At 38.0% G+C, this 13,500-nt stretch overlaps 2 protein-coding genes across 13 annotated transcripts in view; one reads left to right on the plus strand and one right to left on the minus strand.

Annotated features, from left to right (window-relative positions):
- Window positions 1-893: 893 nt before the first annotated feature.
- On the minus strand, window positions 894-11,462 carry FBXO48 (F-box protein 48). Its single transcript, XM_053589340.1, is given in 4 exon segments — window positions 894-8,564; window positions 9,016-9,226; window positions 9,228-9,346; window positions 11,277-11,462. Coding segments are annotated over 4 exon segments (708 nt in total). The 3' UTR covers window positions 894-8,372.
- Window positions 10,921-13,500, plus strand: part of APLF (aprataxin and PNKP like factor) — a 110,987-nt gene continuing 108,407 nt past the window's right edge. For 10 of the 12 annotated variants that reach the window (XM_053589035.1, XM_053589033.1, XM_053589032.1 and 7 more), the window contains exon 1: window positions 11,736-11,990. Coding sequence is in view for 9 of the 12 variants with exons in the window: in XM_053589033.1 (XP_053445008.1) it covers window positions 11,895-11,990 (96 nt within the window). In the remaining 3 variants the exon portion in view is untranslated. Of the gene's footprint in view, window positions 11,087-11,735; window positions 11,991-13,500 lie in introns of those variants that run through there. The other 2 variants (XM_053589043.1, XM_053589042.1) reach the window with 2 other exon arrangements.

Genomic DNA, 13,500 nt, shown 5'->3' on the forward strand with positions numbered 1-13,500 from the left:
GGTGGGTTCAAACCCAGCCCTGGCCAAAAACCAAAAAAAAAAAAAAAAAAGCTCTGTATTTCTGCTTATACATAGAAAAATGGTACTTTAAGATGCTAGTCTGCCTTTTCCTCATTTGGCAGCAAATTAATAAACTGTCCTTTCCTTCTCCTCAAATGACTTGTCTTTGTGCTTCTGATACAGCCTCAGGCACAAGTGCTGAACTTTCACTAACATAATTACTTAAAAATTCTTGTCTGCAAACTCCACTAACTAAATTCCTGTGACTTTGGGAGTATTGTCTGTTTTTTCTTATTACTTTCAATTATCTAGTTCTTTCTTTTAGCATGCCCGATTTTCTTTCTTTCTTTTTTTTTTTTTGAATGCAGACATTGTATATGAAATACTATAGAGATTTTGCTCACCTTAATTAAATTCAGGTGAATTGAGGCTGGGGCCTATTGTATGGAGCCCACCAAAGATTTCAACTGAGAACCTGGGTTATTTATCAGGCCCCTTCCCTGATCACCTGTCCTTGGTAGTAGGAGACAGTCTAAACACTCCATGTTGCTTCTCAAAGTCTCTCTGCTTAGCTTCTTAACCTCCAGTCCTGCAGAGTTTCAGAATTTGGCAAATGTCTTGTGGAGAATACTTTGAGTCAGATAATGTCTACAAAGCACTTAGCATAGAGTTAGCTACAGGGGAGTACTCCAGAAAGGGACTATTGGAAAAAGAAACACAGGATCCCTTTGTTTTTAAAGGAAAAATGTCCCTTTAAGACAGAAAGAGCTGATGATTACTACCAACCAAACAATCAGACTTACAGAGTAGAATGTACTTTATGTGCTTCTTAAGTGATTTAATGAGAAATATATTACACCACTTTAGTATAATTGCCAAATGTATTTTACTTGAATCAAATCAGGAAGAGAGAATCCAACAAATCAATTACAGAATATTCTCTACAATGATCAGTCTTAATCCTTAAACAAACAAACAAAAAAATCAGTTTCCAGAAACACAAAACCAAAGGCAGGGGTACACTTCTGGTTAAAAGAAATTAAACCAATAAAAAACCAGACACATATGTAAACTTTGTTTGGATCTTGAATTGAAAAAAGAAAAACTATAAAAGATATTTTGGGGGGCATTAGGGAATTTAAACTTGTACTGTAAATTATATACTATTGAATTAATATAAAACATTTTAGATGTGATAATGATATTGCATATATTGATTCTTAAATGTATGTTTAAGTACATAGAGGTGAAGTATCATATCTGCAACTTATCAAATATTTCAGCAAAAAATATAATAAATCAAACATAGAAACATGTTAACTTGTATATCTAGGATGTATGATGTACATCAAAGTTGTTTTTCAGATATTTTTACTTTTATGTGGATTTGACATTTTTCAAAATAAAAACTTAGAGGAACATTCTTGGTCCCTCTCTCTCATTCTAGGTTTAAAAATTCATTCAATAAACATTTGTTGAGCATCCGTTATGCACTGCATACTTTTACAGGTGCTGGGAAGTGATGGTGAACTAGACTGATGAGGTGGCTCCCTTTGGCCTTCTCATCCATAACATGGAGATGGAGTGAGCACACCTGCCATGTACACACAAGGCTTGATGCCGAGTAGGTACACCATGAATGCTGGCTGTTACAGTCAGTCCGCTGTGTCTACCGCAGATCTAACTTCATCCATTTAATGCTTTCTTGTCTTTCAACTCTAATTTTTTAAAAAATGTGTGCACTTTCATCTTATGTATTATTCTTCCTAATCCATTTCCTTATGTCACTATTCATCTTATTTCTGTTAATATTAATGGGGCATTTGAAGCCTTAAAGAGAATATATGATGTAAAGTCAGAACAAAGATGAAATTAAAGTGGTCAGGAATGTTACATTAATATAAATAATTATTTTAATAAATAGCACTTAAAAAACCCTCAAATGTTTAATTATATAATTTACAAAGGTAATACTTAAAACTGGGATGACCCAATGATTTAAAATAAGTGACATTTTTGAGGAAAAGTTTATTTTTAAGTGTGTATAAGAAACATATATACTTTCCTGTTTCCTTTTATAGCTTTGGAGAAGATTAGAATAACTATTCATATATTTGCATTAATATTAAGCATCTCATGAAGCTTAAGGATTTCACATTGCATTTCAAAACAATCTCATTCACTAACAAAATAGTAAATTATTTTTATATATTCCAGGTAGGATTGCAATAAATTATACAAATAATTTAACAAATATTTATATAGTACCTACTATATGCTAAGCTTTGAGAACACAAAAATAAATAAAAAAATGGTCCTTACTATTAAGAAGTTCACAGTATAAAGGGGCAGACAGACAAATGAAATACACGATTTAATGTAGTACATCAGCTTTGAGAGAGGTGTGCCCAAGAACTACAGGAACCTAGAGAAGATCACTTAATTCAGAACATAATAGTTAGGGATAGTTTCCAGGCCAAGATGATGAGTTTTACAAAAGATATTGCCAAGGAAAAAAGTTAATGCTGGGCAAAAGAAGAACATCCCAGCTATGTGGAAAACCCTGTGCAAAGGCAGAGGAGTGAGAAAATTTTTATGTTCAAGAAACTGAAAATAGTTTGGTATGACAGAACTGAAAGTTATAGCATAGTACAGTTGCGAAAAAAGAGGCTAGAAAGGTATGAAGACCACATCATTAAAGGACCTACATGCTTCCCTAGAGAACTATAATTTCTACATTCTGCATGAACGCAGCAAGAAGTTTAAGGTAGGGGGGAAAATCCTAATTTGGAGATTTTAGGAAGATTACACTGATGAAAGTCAGAGGAAGTAACTGAAGGCAGGAACACTAGTTAAGAGATTATTGTAATAATCCCAGATTTAAATAAAGACTAGAATTAAGCAATGAAGCAGAGGAAAGATAAAGGAAGGTTAGATTATTTACATATTTGGATGACAAAATTGGTAAGAATTGACTTTTGATTGCATACAGAGGATGAAGGAGAAAAGTAAAAAATGGTGACCAGCTCCTCTGGTCATTCACTGAAATGGGGAACTGGGGAAGAAGAACTAGTTTTATGAGATGATGAGTTGCAATTCAGGAATTCATGATTTAGTTAAAAATTCAACTGACAGTGGCATATGTAATTCTGGAGCACAATGGGGAGATGTGACCGTGAGACATGGACATGGGTGTCATCAGCACCAATGACGGTAGTGGACAGAGAAGTGAGTAGTGGTGTCATCAATGATGTTTAGAACAGAAAAAGAGGAGAGGACAACAGTCGGAACCTGGGGAAATGCCAACAAACGCAGCAAATTAAAGAGTTACAAGAAGTACTGAGTGTTTATGTGTGTCAAATATATTAACAACTAAAATGTATCCAACAGACTTAGCAATTAAGTCACTTGTAATCTGGATAACAACAGTTTCAATCATGTGGAATGATGGTTAGATTATAACGGCTTGAGAAATGAATGAGCAGGAAGTCGGAAGCAAGGACCTATCTTCAGGAGGACATAAAACTTGTAGTCCTAAGGATAAAGCAAGGTATTATATTTTAAAAACAAGGATATTAATGTAAACCACAGATACCATGTACTGGAAAAATAGGCAAAGAAAACCATATCAGGTAGGGTTCCCAGTGAGAGACTGAAACTCAAGTTTGAATTAGTTTAGGTGAGCAGACTGGGAATGGCTGGGGCCAGCGTCTTGAATACAATCAGGCCTCTCTCTGCAATTGTTTTTTTCCACATCCTCTTACTGAGGACTTGTTTTTTCTGTGTGGGCAAGAAACAGTTTTCTGCCCAAAGAGGAAAGAGGATGGTTTGGGTCATGTTCCCATCCCTAGATTTAACACAGAGGCTGGGAAAGAGGAGATAACGTAAAAAGCCCACATGGGGAAGAAATGAGGAGGGAAAATTCTCTCTAATTAGGACAATTCTCTTAACAGATGAAGTTTAATAGACATCAAGGGGATTAAACAAAGATAATCCACATCCATTAAAAAAGCAGATAACACGATTGTACATATTAGGGTGGAAACCTATAGTGCAGGATGAGACAGAAATCTTGACACAAAGAATAGAGTATGTTTGGAGAAAAAGTTTATTTTACTTCCCAAGGGAGGGAAGGAGAGAAAGAAAGAAGTGCTGGCATTGAGGGTAAGGAGTTTGGGGTTTCTAATTGGAATAAAGAGAAAGAAAAAAAAATAATTATTGCTGCCAGCTGATAGCAGAAGGCAGTTGTGAAGTGGCTGTGTTTGTTTGTTTTCTCTTCTCTGTGAGGCTGGCTTATCAGTCTCCTTAGAATGTGGTGTGATGGATGTGGGAGCTCCCGTGTACCTCTGCTGTCTGCCTGGGAACTCTTCAAGAACTGTTAAAACAAACTTTCAAAGGCAACAAGTTAAGCCACAGGTGGTTAATCTTAAAAGACAAGTTAAGCCAGGGTGGTGCCTGTGGCTCAAAGGAGTAGGGTGCCAGCCCCATATGGCAGAGGTGGCGGGTTCAAACCCAGCCCTGGCCAAAAATTGCAAAAAAAGAAAAAAAAATCATTAAGCCACAAATGATTAATCAAACAAAGGGGGCAGTTGTGCACTGTGATCTTTCTTTTTTCTATTTATTTTTTTTTCTGTTAGATAGTTGATGCATAATGCTATCCTTTCAGTACATAGATGCTAGTCAGTAAAATGCCTATAGCTTTACTTTTCCTCTCACTTTCAAAATTTCAAAGTGTTTTCATCTCATTTCTTATGAAATAAAATTAGTAGGATACCTTTTTTTTATTAAGAGGGCATGGACAGAAGAGAATGTTGTTGCATCTAGGAATAATATTCTATGATCAGCAGAGGAATTGGCGAGATGTGGAAAGAGACAGATTAACAGACTTAAAAGCTTCGAATGGCAATCATAGAGAATTGAGTTAGTCTAGTTCTAGATGGTGGACTCAGGCCTGGTAGGCAAATGCTACAGAGAGGTGGCCTTCAGTTTAATGAGGAATAATTTCTAATGATTGGAACAATCATAGAATACAATAAATAGGAGTCTTTTATGATGTAACAGAGATCCTGTCACTAGAAACATGGCATTTGAGCTTGAGCTGGCTCTCAGTGTTTCTACAGAAGAAATTACCAAATAGTTCTGGAGACTGGACTGCCTGATTTTCAAGGCCTCTTTCAACTCTAAGAAAATATGGGAGACAACCAATTATCAACTGCCTGATCTAACAAAGGAAATTTGTATACAGTGGGGCGTCTTTCTGATATTTATCTATTTGTTAAATACCGATTTATTGGATTCTTATTTTTCATGGTATAGAAGGGAACTCAAGAAGAAAAAATTTTATAGACACTTTTTACGATGGTGTTGACTACAGATTCAGAGAAAATAATCTAATATGGTGAGTACTATATCATCTACTTTTATGAAAAAGAGAAGCAAAAGTTGACATAAAGTTTCCTAAAATGTTATAAACCTTAACAAAGTCAAATTTTAAGGGTTCTCTAGAATATTCTTCTTTCTTTTAAATATGGGGGTAAAAGAAGGAGTTGACCATGTTGGTGTTGGTATGTGTGAACAGTACGCTAGATGTGCTACAAGGCTGTCAGAAAGACTTACCAAGCTGAGTAGTGTGAGCAGTTCTGATGGTAGATCAGAGTTCTGGAAACTTTCCATATCCTGAGAGCAATCCCAGGTTTGTAGGAAAGTAACGGGAATGTTAATCTGACACATTTTGGCCCTTAAATCACATTAATTTTAAACTAAGCCACACATTTTTAAAATAGTGTCACTATCTGACAATACAATCTGATGTAATAAAATGTAAATTTTAAAGTTACTGAAATGCAAATTTGTTATTTAGTTAAACTCATTGCTATTAATTTCATTTTACTAGTGTTCCTGAGTTGGCTAATCCATTTTTAAGCCACTTGATCATTAAGCTGAAATTACCAATAAAATTCATCATTTAAAGTAATGTGATATACTAACACAAATGCACATTCTGATATTCTATCAATACATTATTTCTTATAAATATAGCATTTCATTATTTTTCCATATTATAGAAAAACCAGAAAAATATATTTTACTCAAGTGCAAAAATATTAGGTTATTAAGTATGAAATGTCCAATTTCTTTAAAGTGCTGAGTTTGACAGTTGACATTTCTATAACATTTCCCTTTGGCACTTCTTGTTTTATTTTTATTGTGACGGTACATCTTCAGTCTTTGAAATGCACATTTTGGCTTGTGATTCTTTTTCAAGTTTTTTAGAGCAATTTTTGTGAAACCATAGTTAAGTCAAAAATCGGCATTATTTTCAAATTGGAGTTTCGTCATGGAACCAGTGCAGAGGAGACAGCCGGAAACATCAACAAAGTGTTTGGGAAGGAAGCAGCTAAGGAACATAGGGTACGTTGATGGTTTGAAAAGTTTTGTTCTGGTGATTTTAATCTTGATAATGAGCCAAGTGGACACCTGAGACCAAGGTGGATAATGAAGAGCTTAAAACTGTCGGGAACAAATCCATCTCAACCTACATGTGAATTAGCAGCAAAGTTTGACGTTACTATTCCAATACTATTGGACCATTTGAAACAAAACGACAAGATAAAGAAGCTGGACAGATGAATTCCGCATAAGCATCAGAAGATTAATCATATCGAAGATTGCCTTTCTTTGCTGTCATGACATGCAAAGTCTAACAATTAAGTTCACGAACTCATCCTAGAAAAAGTGCTACATGAGTCATTGCTGAGTATGACGTATGACTGCAGTCACCTTCAAAGTATGTCTCTTGGGAAGCTATGCACCAATGCCAGTGCCTAATCCACCCTAGTCCCAATTTTGGAACTCTTTTTCTGGAATGGCTATCAGAGCTGTTGTTGTATTACGCTTGATGTCCTGAATGTCATCAAACGTCTTCCTTGCAATATTTCCTTTATCTTCAGGTAAATAAAAAAGTTATGGGGGGGCCACATCAAGTGAGTAGAGAGGGTGTTCCAATACAGTTATTTGTTTACTGGCTAAAAACTACCCCATAGACAGCGCTGTGTGAGCTGGTGCCTTGTCGTGATGCAAGAGTCACACCTTTCTCATGCCAAGATTTTCAGTTAAGATTTTCCTGTTTCTCTATCAATGTTTATTGGTCTGTTATGTTTCTCACAGTCAGCCAACAATTTTGACTCACAACCTGATGAACTTTTGTAATGTTTTCATCAGTTATCCTTACTGGCCACTCTGACCTCTCTTTACCAGTGATGCTTTCTCTCCCCTCAGAGAAACGTTTAATACATTAATACACTGCCATTTTCTTTATGGCATTATCCCTATAAACTTGGAGTAACATGTGCCTGATTTCATTTCTACTCTTGCCACATTTAATAAGAAACTTAATGTTTGTTGCTCTAATTCAAGTTCTGACATTCTCATAATGGCCAATAAAAATACGCAATACTGAACGCCTCTGAGCAAGGCCCAGCACACATTGACATGAACACAATGATATACCAAGGTTATGAAACCTTACCATGTCATTTGTACAGTGCTGCCAAAGTAAACATATAGTAGCAAGTTCACAAACTTAACTGTCAGATATCGTAAAAACAAACCATTTCCACACTGTATTGCTACATGTGATAAAAAATGGATTCTTTTTGACAATCTCAATCATTTGGCACAATGGCTGGATTAAGATGAAGTGCTGAAACACAGCCTCAAACCAAATAATCATCAAAAAAGCTAACGGTGGTTTGTGGTTCAGTGCTGGTATCCCTACATCTTCATAAAATGTAGTCAACTGATAAAAGCAGATGTCTACTGCAACCAACTGGATGAAACGATGAAGATGTTTGTGATTAGAAAATAGGCCAATCCTCTTGCAAAAAACAACACTCAACCAAAGCTGCTTGAACTACAGAAGCTGATCTTGGAAACTTTCTGCCACTTCTTCCAGGCTTTGGACCATTTCTTGCAAGGAAAAACATTTAATTCTCAACGATCTGTAGAAAATGATTTTTACAATTTTCTCACCATTTGTATTCCACGCTGCTTCTTCGCTGTTGGCATAAACAAACTACCGTTAAGACAACAAAACTGTGTCGACAGTTTAGGCACATACTTTGATTAATTATACGGCTTCTTGCTTGAAATATATTAAACTACACCTTTGACTTGAAATTGGACGTTGCGTACTTCATGACCTATATAAAAATAAAGTTTTACTTTTATAATATTTCCTATTTCATTTTCTTTTAAATGTTAAATACGAGGAAGGTGAACAGCAAAAAAAAAAAAAAAAAAAGAAGAAAAGAAAAAGAAAAAAGATATACATTTTGTAACCTCAGAATCATTTGAGTTTTAAACTCTCACAGTTATTGTTGGTGTTTTTCTGCTTGTCTTTCCAGTTCGGCTTCTAAAATTTCTCCCCAGGTATCTACATCCATTGGGTACATATTTTTTTTTAGTAAAGTAGTGGGAGAACGTATATTGCTGTATCTGCCACTTAGCCATTCGAGTTTCACTTTATTCCTCTGGTAATTCTGGTAATTCCTCAGTAATATTTCCTGAAAGAAGTAAATGATAATCATTAAAAAAAAGTTGTAGGAGGTGGTTGGTTAGTGAGTTTGTTTAAAACTAGAAAAGTTGATTGACAGAGCAGAAAGATTAAATATTAATATGCACATATATTTATAAATGTATACGTATGTATGCACAGTGAGCTGCAGAGTTCACTGAAGATCTTGGGTAAGGTGCAGTGAAAAGAAGTAGTCAATTTGCTAATGAGAAAATTCCTGAATTTAGAATTTAAAAAATGCAAAAGGATGAGTGATAGTGTAGAAATCACATGGTTAACAGGACAGAAGTAATAACTGAACTTTATTCCCTACAGTCAACACACTCTCCGGGTTCTCTTCATATGCAATTCTGTCTCCTTCAAGGAGAAGTTAGAATTGGCTCAAATCTGTTACCACAGCACTGTCAGAAAACACTGCAGATTGCAAAGATAAAACTTACCCTCCAGGAATAACCACTTCTTTCATCGTCATTTATTTCGTTTGGGCACACAGCTTTTACAACTAAGCAGTGAGATTTCCATAAGAAGTCACTGTTTCTTATTGCGTAATTCCAGCTCCAGCATGTCACTGAAGCCCTGCACAAACTCTGAATGTCTAGCTGACTGAAAATTTTAAAGGCAATTTCTGGAGGCAGCAGTTCAACAAAGTTCATTTTGTTCCTCCTCAGCATTCACAGAGTTTAATCCTAAATTAGAAACTGTTGAATTATTGTTCCTCCTGGAGATTTTCCACAAAGCTTGAAGTTTTGGTAAATTATTCTTGTATGTAATCTAAAAGGCAAAGTTTAAACATACTCAGTCTTCTCAAATCAGTCTATAAAAACTACTCTGAACCAGTGTATGGTGCCCCCATGATCGCATTAATGTACACAGCTATGATTTAACAATTAAAAAAAAACTATTCTGTGTTAAGATACTTCTGGGGTGTGATTTAAAGAACTTTAATTTTTTTGATTTCAGTTTCTTAAACTGTAAAAGGAGCCAATGCTGCTCCTCTCCTGTTTGTTCTTTAAAGGATTAACAGGGATAATATATAAAACATCCATCCAGCCCTACCACATCTGAATTGCACATGGGAGGTGCTCAACAGACTAGTTCTTTTCTGAAGTGTTTTTAGTAAGTGGTTTTGTTTCTAGACATTTGGCCCTCCTCCCCCTACCCCAAACCATCATCTTAAAAAGAAATGATTCTATATATCAGACCGTATTTATTGAGTTTAGTGGTAGCAATAACACATTCAAGTCTTTGAAAATTTATATGAGTCAATCCTATTAAACTCCTGAATATTTGTTGTCTGCGGGAACTAAAGCCTTGTCAGTAAGTTCTTCACTTGCAATTTGTGACTTAATCATAAACTTGCTAGACTTTTAGTTATGGTGTGTGACACACCTCTTGGAGGCAGGACGTAATTATAAGATGGAATTTACCTAACAAATGCAATCAGTGTATCCTCAATGAGTCCCCAACAATTAAAAAAAGGGTTGTTTGTCTATTTGTACTTAATGGGTAGGTGCTCACGTTTGACACAAACACTACCTGAGATGGACAAGAGGATGAGATCTGGATTATGACACAAAGTCTCAAGTATTAAATTCAATTTTAAGATCAGTGTTTTAGAAATGACTTCTTGAAGCTATCCTACATATGTTGGATAGTTAATTATGAGCCAAGGATAACATGCACAGTTAATTATGAGCCAAAGAAAACAGTCATGGAGGCCATCAAGCAACAGTTAATAACAACTATAAACAATGTTTATTAGTCAGCTAGGTATAGGTGACTCAAGATTTAAAGCACAGTTTCGGCTAATTTAGCTGAGGCAAACCTTGTGGGCTTCCAAAATCAGTGAAAAGTATTGCTGGGTACTTCACCACCCTTGAGTTAGTTACTTTTGGATATAAAGACATCTCATACTTAATTAAAATCAGTTTATTCCATTTTGCACTTTCTTTTGTAACATGGGGAGGGGTTGGATATGCAGGAAGACGAGTTTAAGATACAGCTAATTACTTCTTTTTAACTCACCAAAAACAACTCCCTTTTCTAGCCTCCCTTTTCTAGATGTGCTGCTCAGCCATGTTTCTGGACTTGACAAGACCAGGGTGGCTTCCGTTCATTACGTTATCTGTGCTCAACAGAAAATTTCCTCTTGAGGGTTTGGGGAAGTAAGAAATAAACTAGTAAAAACCAGAGTATGAGGCAAGAGCAAGTTTTGCCACAAACACAAAGCAAAGACCAACTAGTATGTTATTAGGGGAATGTTACTGTGTATTTAAATATTTGTACTTCTCCCAGGACGTCACTGGTGATATAAAATGCTCCCTCCCATTACGGAACTCCACAGTTGGCGGATGAAGGCATTTAACAGTAGGTGATGCCTTGGGGAGGTTCCTAGAATCTCTCTAGGAATCTTTCTTCTAAGTCTAGTTTTGTCTGGATGCCTGGAAACTACCCCTTTTCTGCCGCTTTTCCTTTACGAATCGAGCTTTGATGGATTACATCTCCAGGTAGGTAAGAGCTCGTCCCTCTTTCATCTGTCACTCAGAGGGAGCGATCCCGGGGCAGATCCCTGGGAGGGGAGGGGAGACCCCACTCTGTCCGGACCCTGCAAGTAGCGAGTAACGACCTCAAGTCCCGTCTGAGCCGCCCTCCTTGTGTGTCTCGCTCAGGCAGCAGACGCTTCAGTCCCAAGAACACCCACTAACAAGTAAACAAAAATGACAATCGTCAGCTCTGTCAGCGCAGCTCCAAGCCGCTGGGGGAAAGCTGTGCTTGCGCACAGGCGGCGCCTTAGAGTGCTGGCACTGACAGCCACTTGAAAAGGGAAGACCCTCCTACCTAGTGGGCCGGCCGCAGGACGTGTCCTTCCGCCATGCAAATCCTCCATCCTCCGGAATTCAAATCCTTGTTCCCAGTTCTTCACCCCACTCCCATTCTAGCCCCGCCTAGCTGACGTGGCGCGCAAGCGCAGGGGCGAGTGCGCACTGCCTTCTGGGATTGGTAGTTTCTCTTGGGCGTCCTCAGCTCGGGAAAGGAGGGGAAGGGAGGAGCGAGGGACTACAAGGTCCGGCGAGCGGTGAAGGAGTCGGGAGGGGTGTTGAGGCGGCGCCATAGGGGAATCCCCAACTGCGTCACTGAGTTGGGAGGAGGTGGAGGGGGACTCCGGAAGAGCTGGCGGGGCCTGGGCACGGCCTAGGGGGGTCCTGCTACCCTCTTTCCCAGCGTTTTTCCGGGCCCTGGGCAAGTTCCGCGCGTGTCTGTAGGCGGCGGAAACGGCTGCGGGGACTGTCCCTGTAAAGGAGCCTAATTCTCGCCCGTGATGTCCGGGGGCTTCGAGTTGCAGCCGCAGGACGGGGGCCCCCGGGTGGCCCTGGCGCCCGGGGAGACCGTGATCGGCCGCGGGCCGCTCCTCGGAGTAAGTGTGGGAGGAGGCCCGTCGGACCCCGAGAGCCACAGGAGGGCCTTGCTGACTCCTGAGGTCCTGCTTGCCGCCCTGGCCCGGTTCTCCACCACTCCCAGTCCTGTCTGTCTGGATTTTAGACGTTTCGGGCAGCACGTTTTTCAGTCAACTGTAATCAACTCACGAACATTTCTTTATGTTGCGTTTATGAAACAGTGTATTATCACCGACATCTTAGTGAGGGGATGGCAAACTAGGACCCACAGGCCAAATCCAGCCGAATTTTGTATGGGCCCTTGAACTAACAGTGATTTTTAAATTTTAAAATGTAAAGAAACAAAAGACCTATTAGTTTTTCAGTTATAGTAGTTGCTCCAACTGTTAAGGATATTGGGTCTTGATTAAAGCCTAAAATATTTACAGTGGTATCTGGCCCTTTACAGGATGAATGTGGCAGCTGTTGTTTTCTCTCTTCTAGGCTAATTCCTTTTAAACTCTGGCCTCTTTTGCAGTGTGCGTGGGCCTTACTCTTATTATAATAGGATTTTTTTAGTAATATTGGTAGCTAACCCTTAAGTAGTGTGTGTGTTGTTCCATTCATTGATGTAAGGAGACTTCATCACCAACTTTTTTATCCTTTCAAAGCCCTTTGAGCCAAGTGTTTTTATTATCCCCATTGTTCAGATGAAAAACCAGATTTCAGCCACAAATCTGTTTTTTTGTTGATGTTTGTTTTAGAGGTAATACAAAAGCTTTTAGGTACATAGTGTCACTAAACTAATACCCTTTGGGGGACATTTAGGAGTTAGAAAATTTGCATATTGGATTCTGGAATTGTATGGATCTCTTCCTAAGTACATTTTCTTTTTTTCTTAACATTCAGCATTTCTTGTTTAATGCTTACTTTGTGCAGAACATTTTGCAGACCTAGCACTGTTGGTCATACAAAGATGAATGAGACATGACCCCCTGTCTTCTAGGAGTTTCTGTTGGGACTGGTGTGGCAGACCCATGTCAGTGAGCTAACACACAGAGTAAGGAGTGTGGGACTGTTAATCCTACTTAACTTCCAGTGTCTAAATGGGATCATTGCTATTAGTCTTAGGGGCCTTCCATGAACAGGAAAAGGAAGGGTAGGTTAAGCCTAAAAGAGTGTGTGTTTATGTAACTCTACATGTATATGTAGTAAAGTTATTGGGAAAGTAGAAGTTCACGTGCTATTTATTTTTTTACAGGGCAAATGATTATTTAAATGTTTAAATAACATCTTGTTACCTTTCCCCACAGTTTATTAGCTTATGCAAACATTTGAAAGAACTGGTTGGGGTTTTTTTTTCCTCTTTTAAATATGTAGGTTACAAACTTAATAGGGTATGTGCTTTAGTAATTATATGTCTGGTGACTAATGACTTTTGACTTGCTTCAGAAATTGTGTCACCAATACAGAGTACTGGGGCTCTGGTTGAAAGATGGATGAATTTTGGGCCTGTGTTTTATATACATGCAGTGGGTTGCAGACCCTTTC

Source organism: Nycticebus coucang, chromosome 4 (genome assembly GCF_027406575.1).
Source record: "Nycticebus coucang isolate mNycCou1 chromosome 4, mNycCou1.pri, whole genome shotgun sequence".
Taxonomy (NCBI): domain Eukaryota; kingdom Metazoa; phylum Chordata; class Mammalia; order Primates; family Lorisidae; genus Nycticebus; species Nycticebus coucang.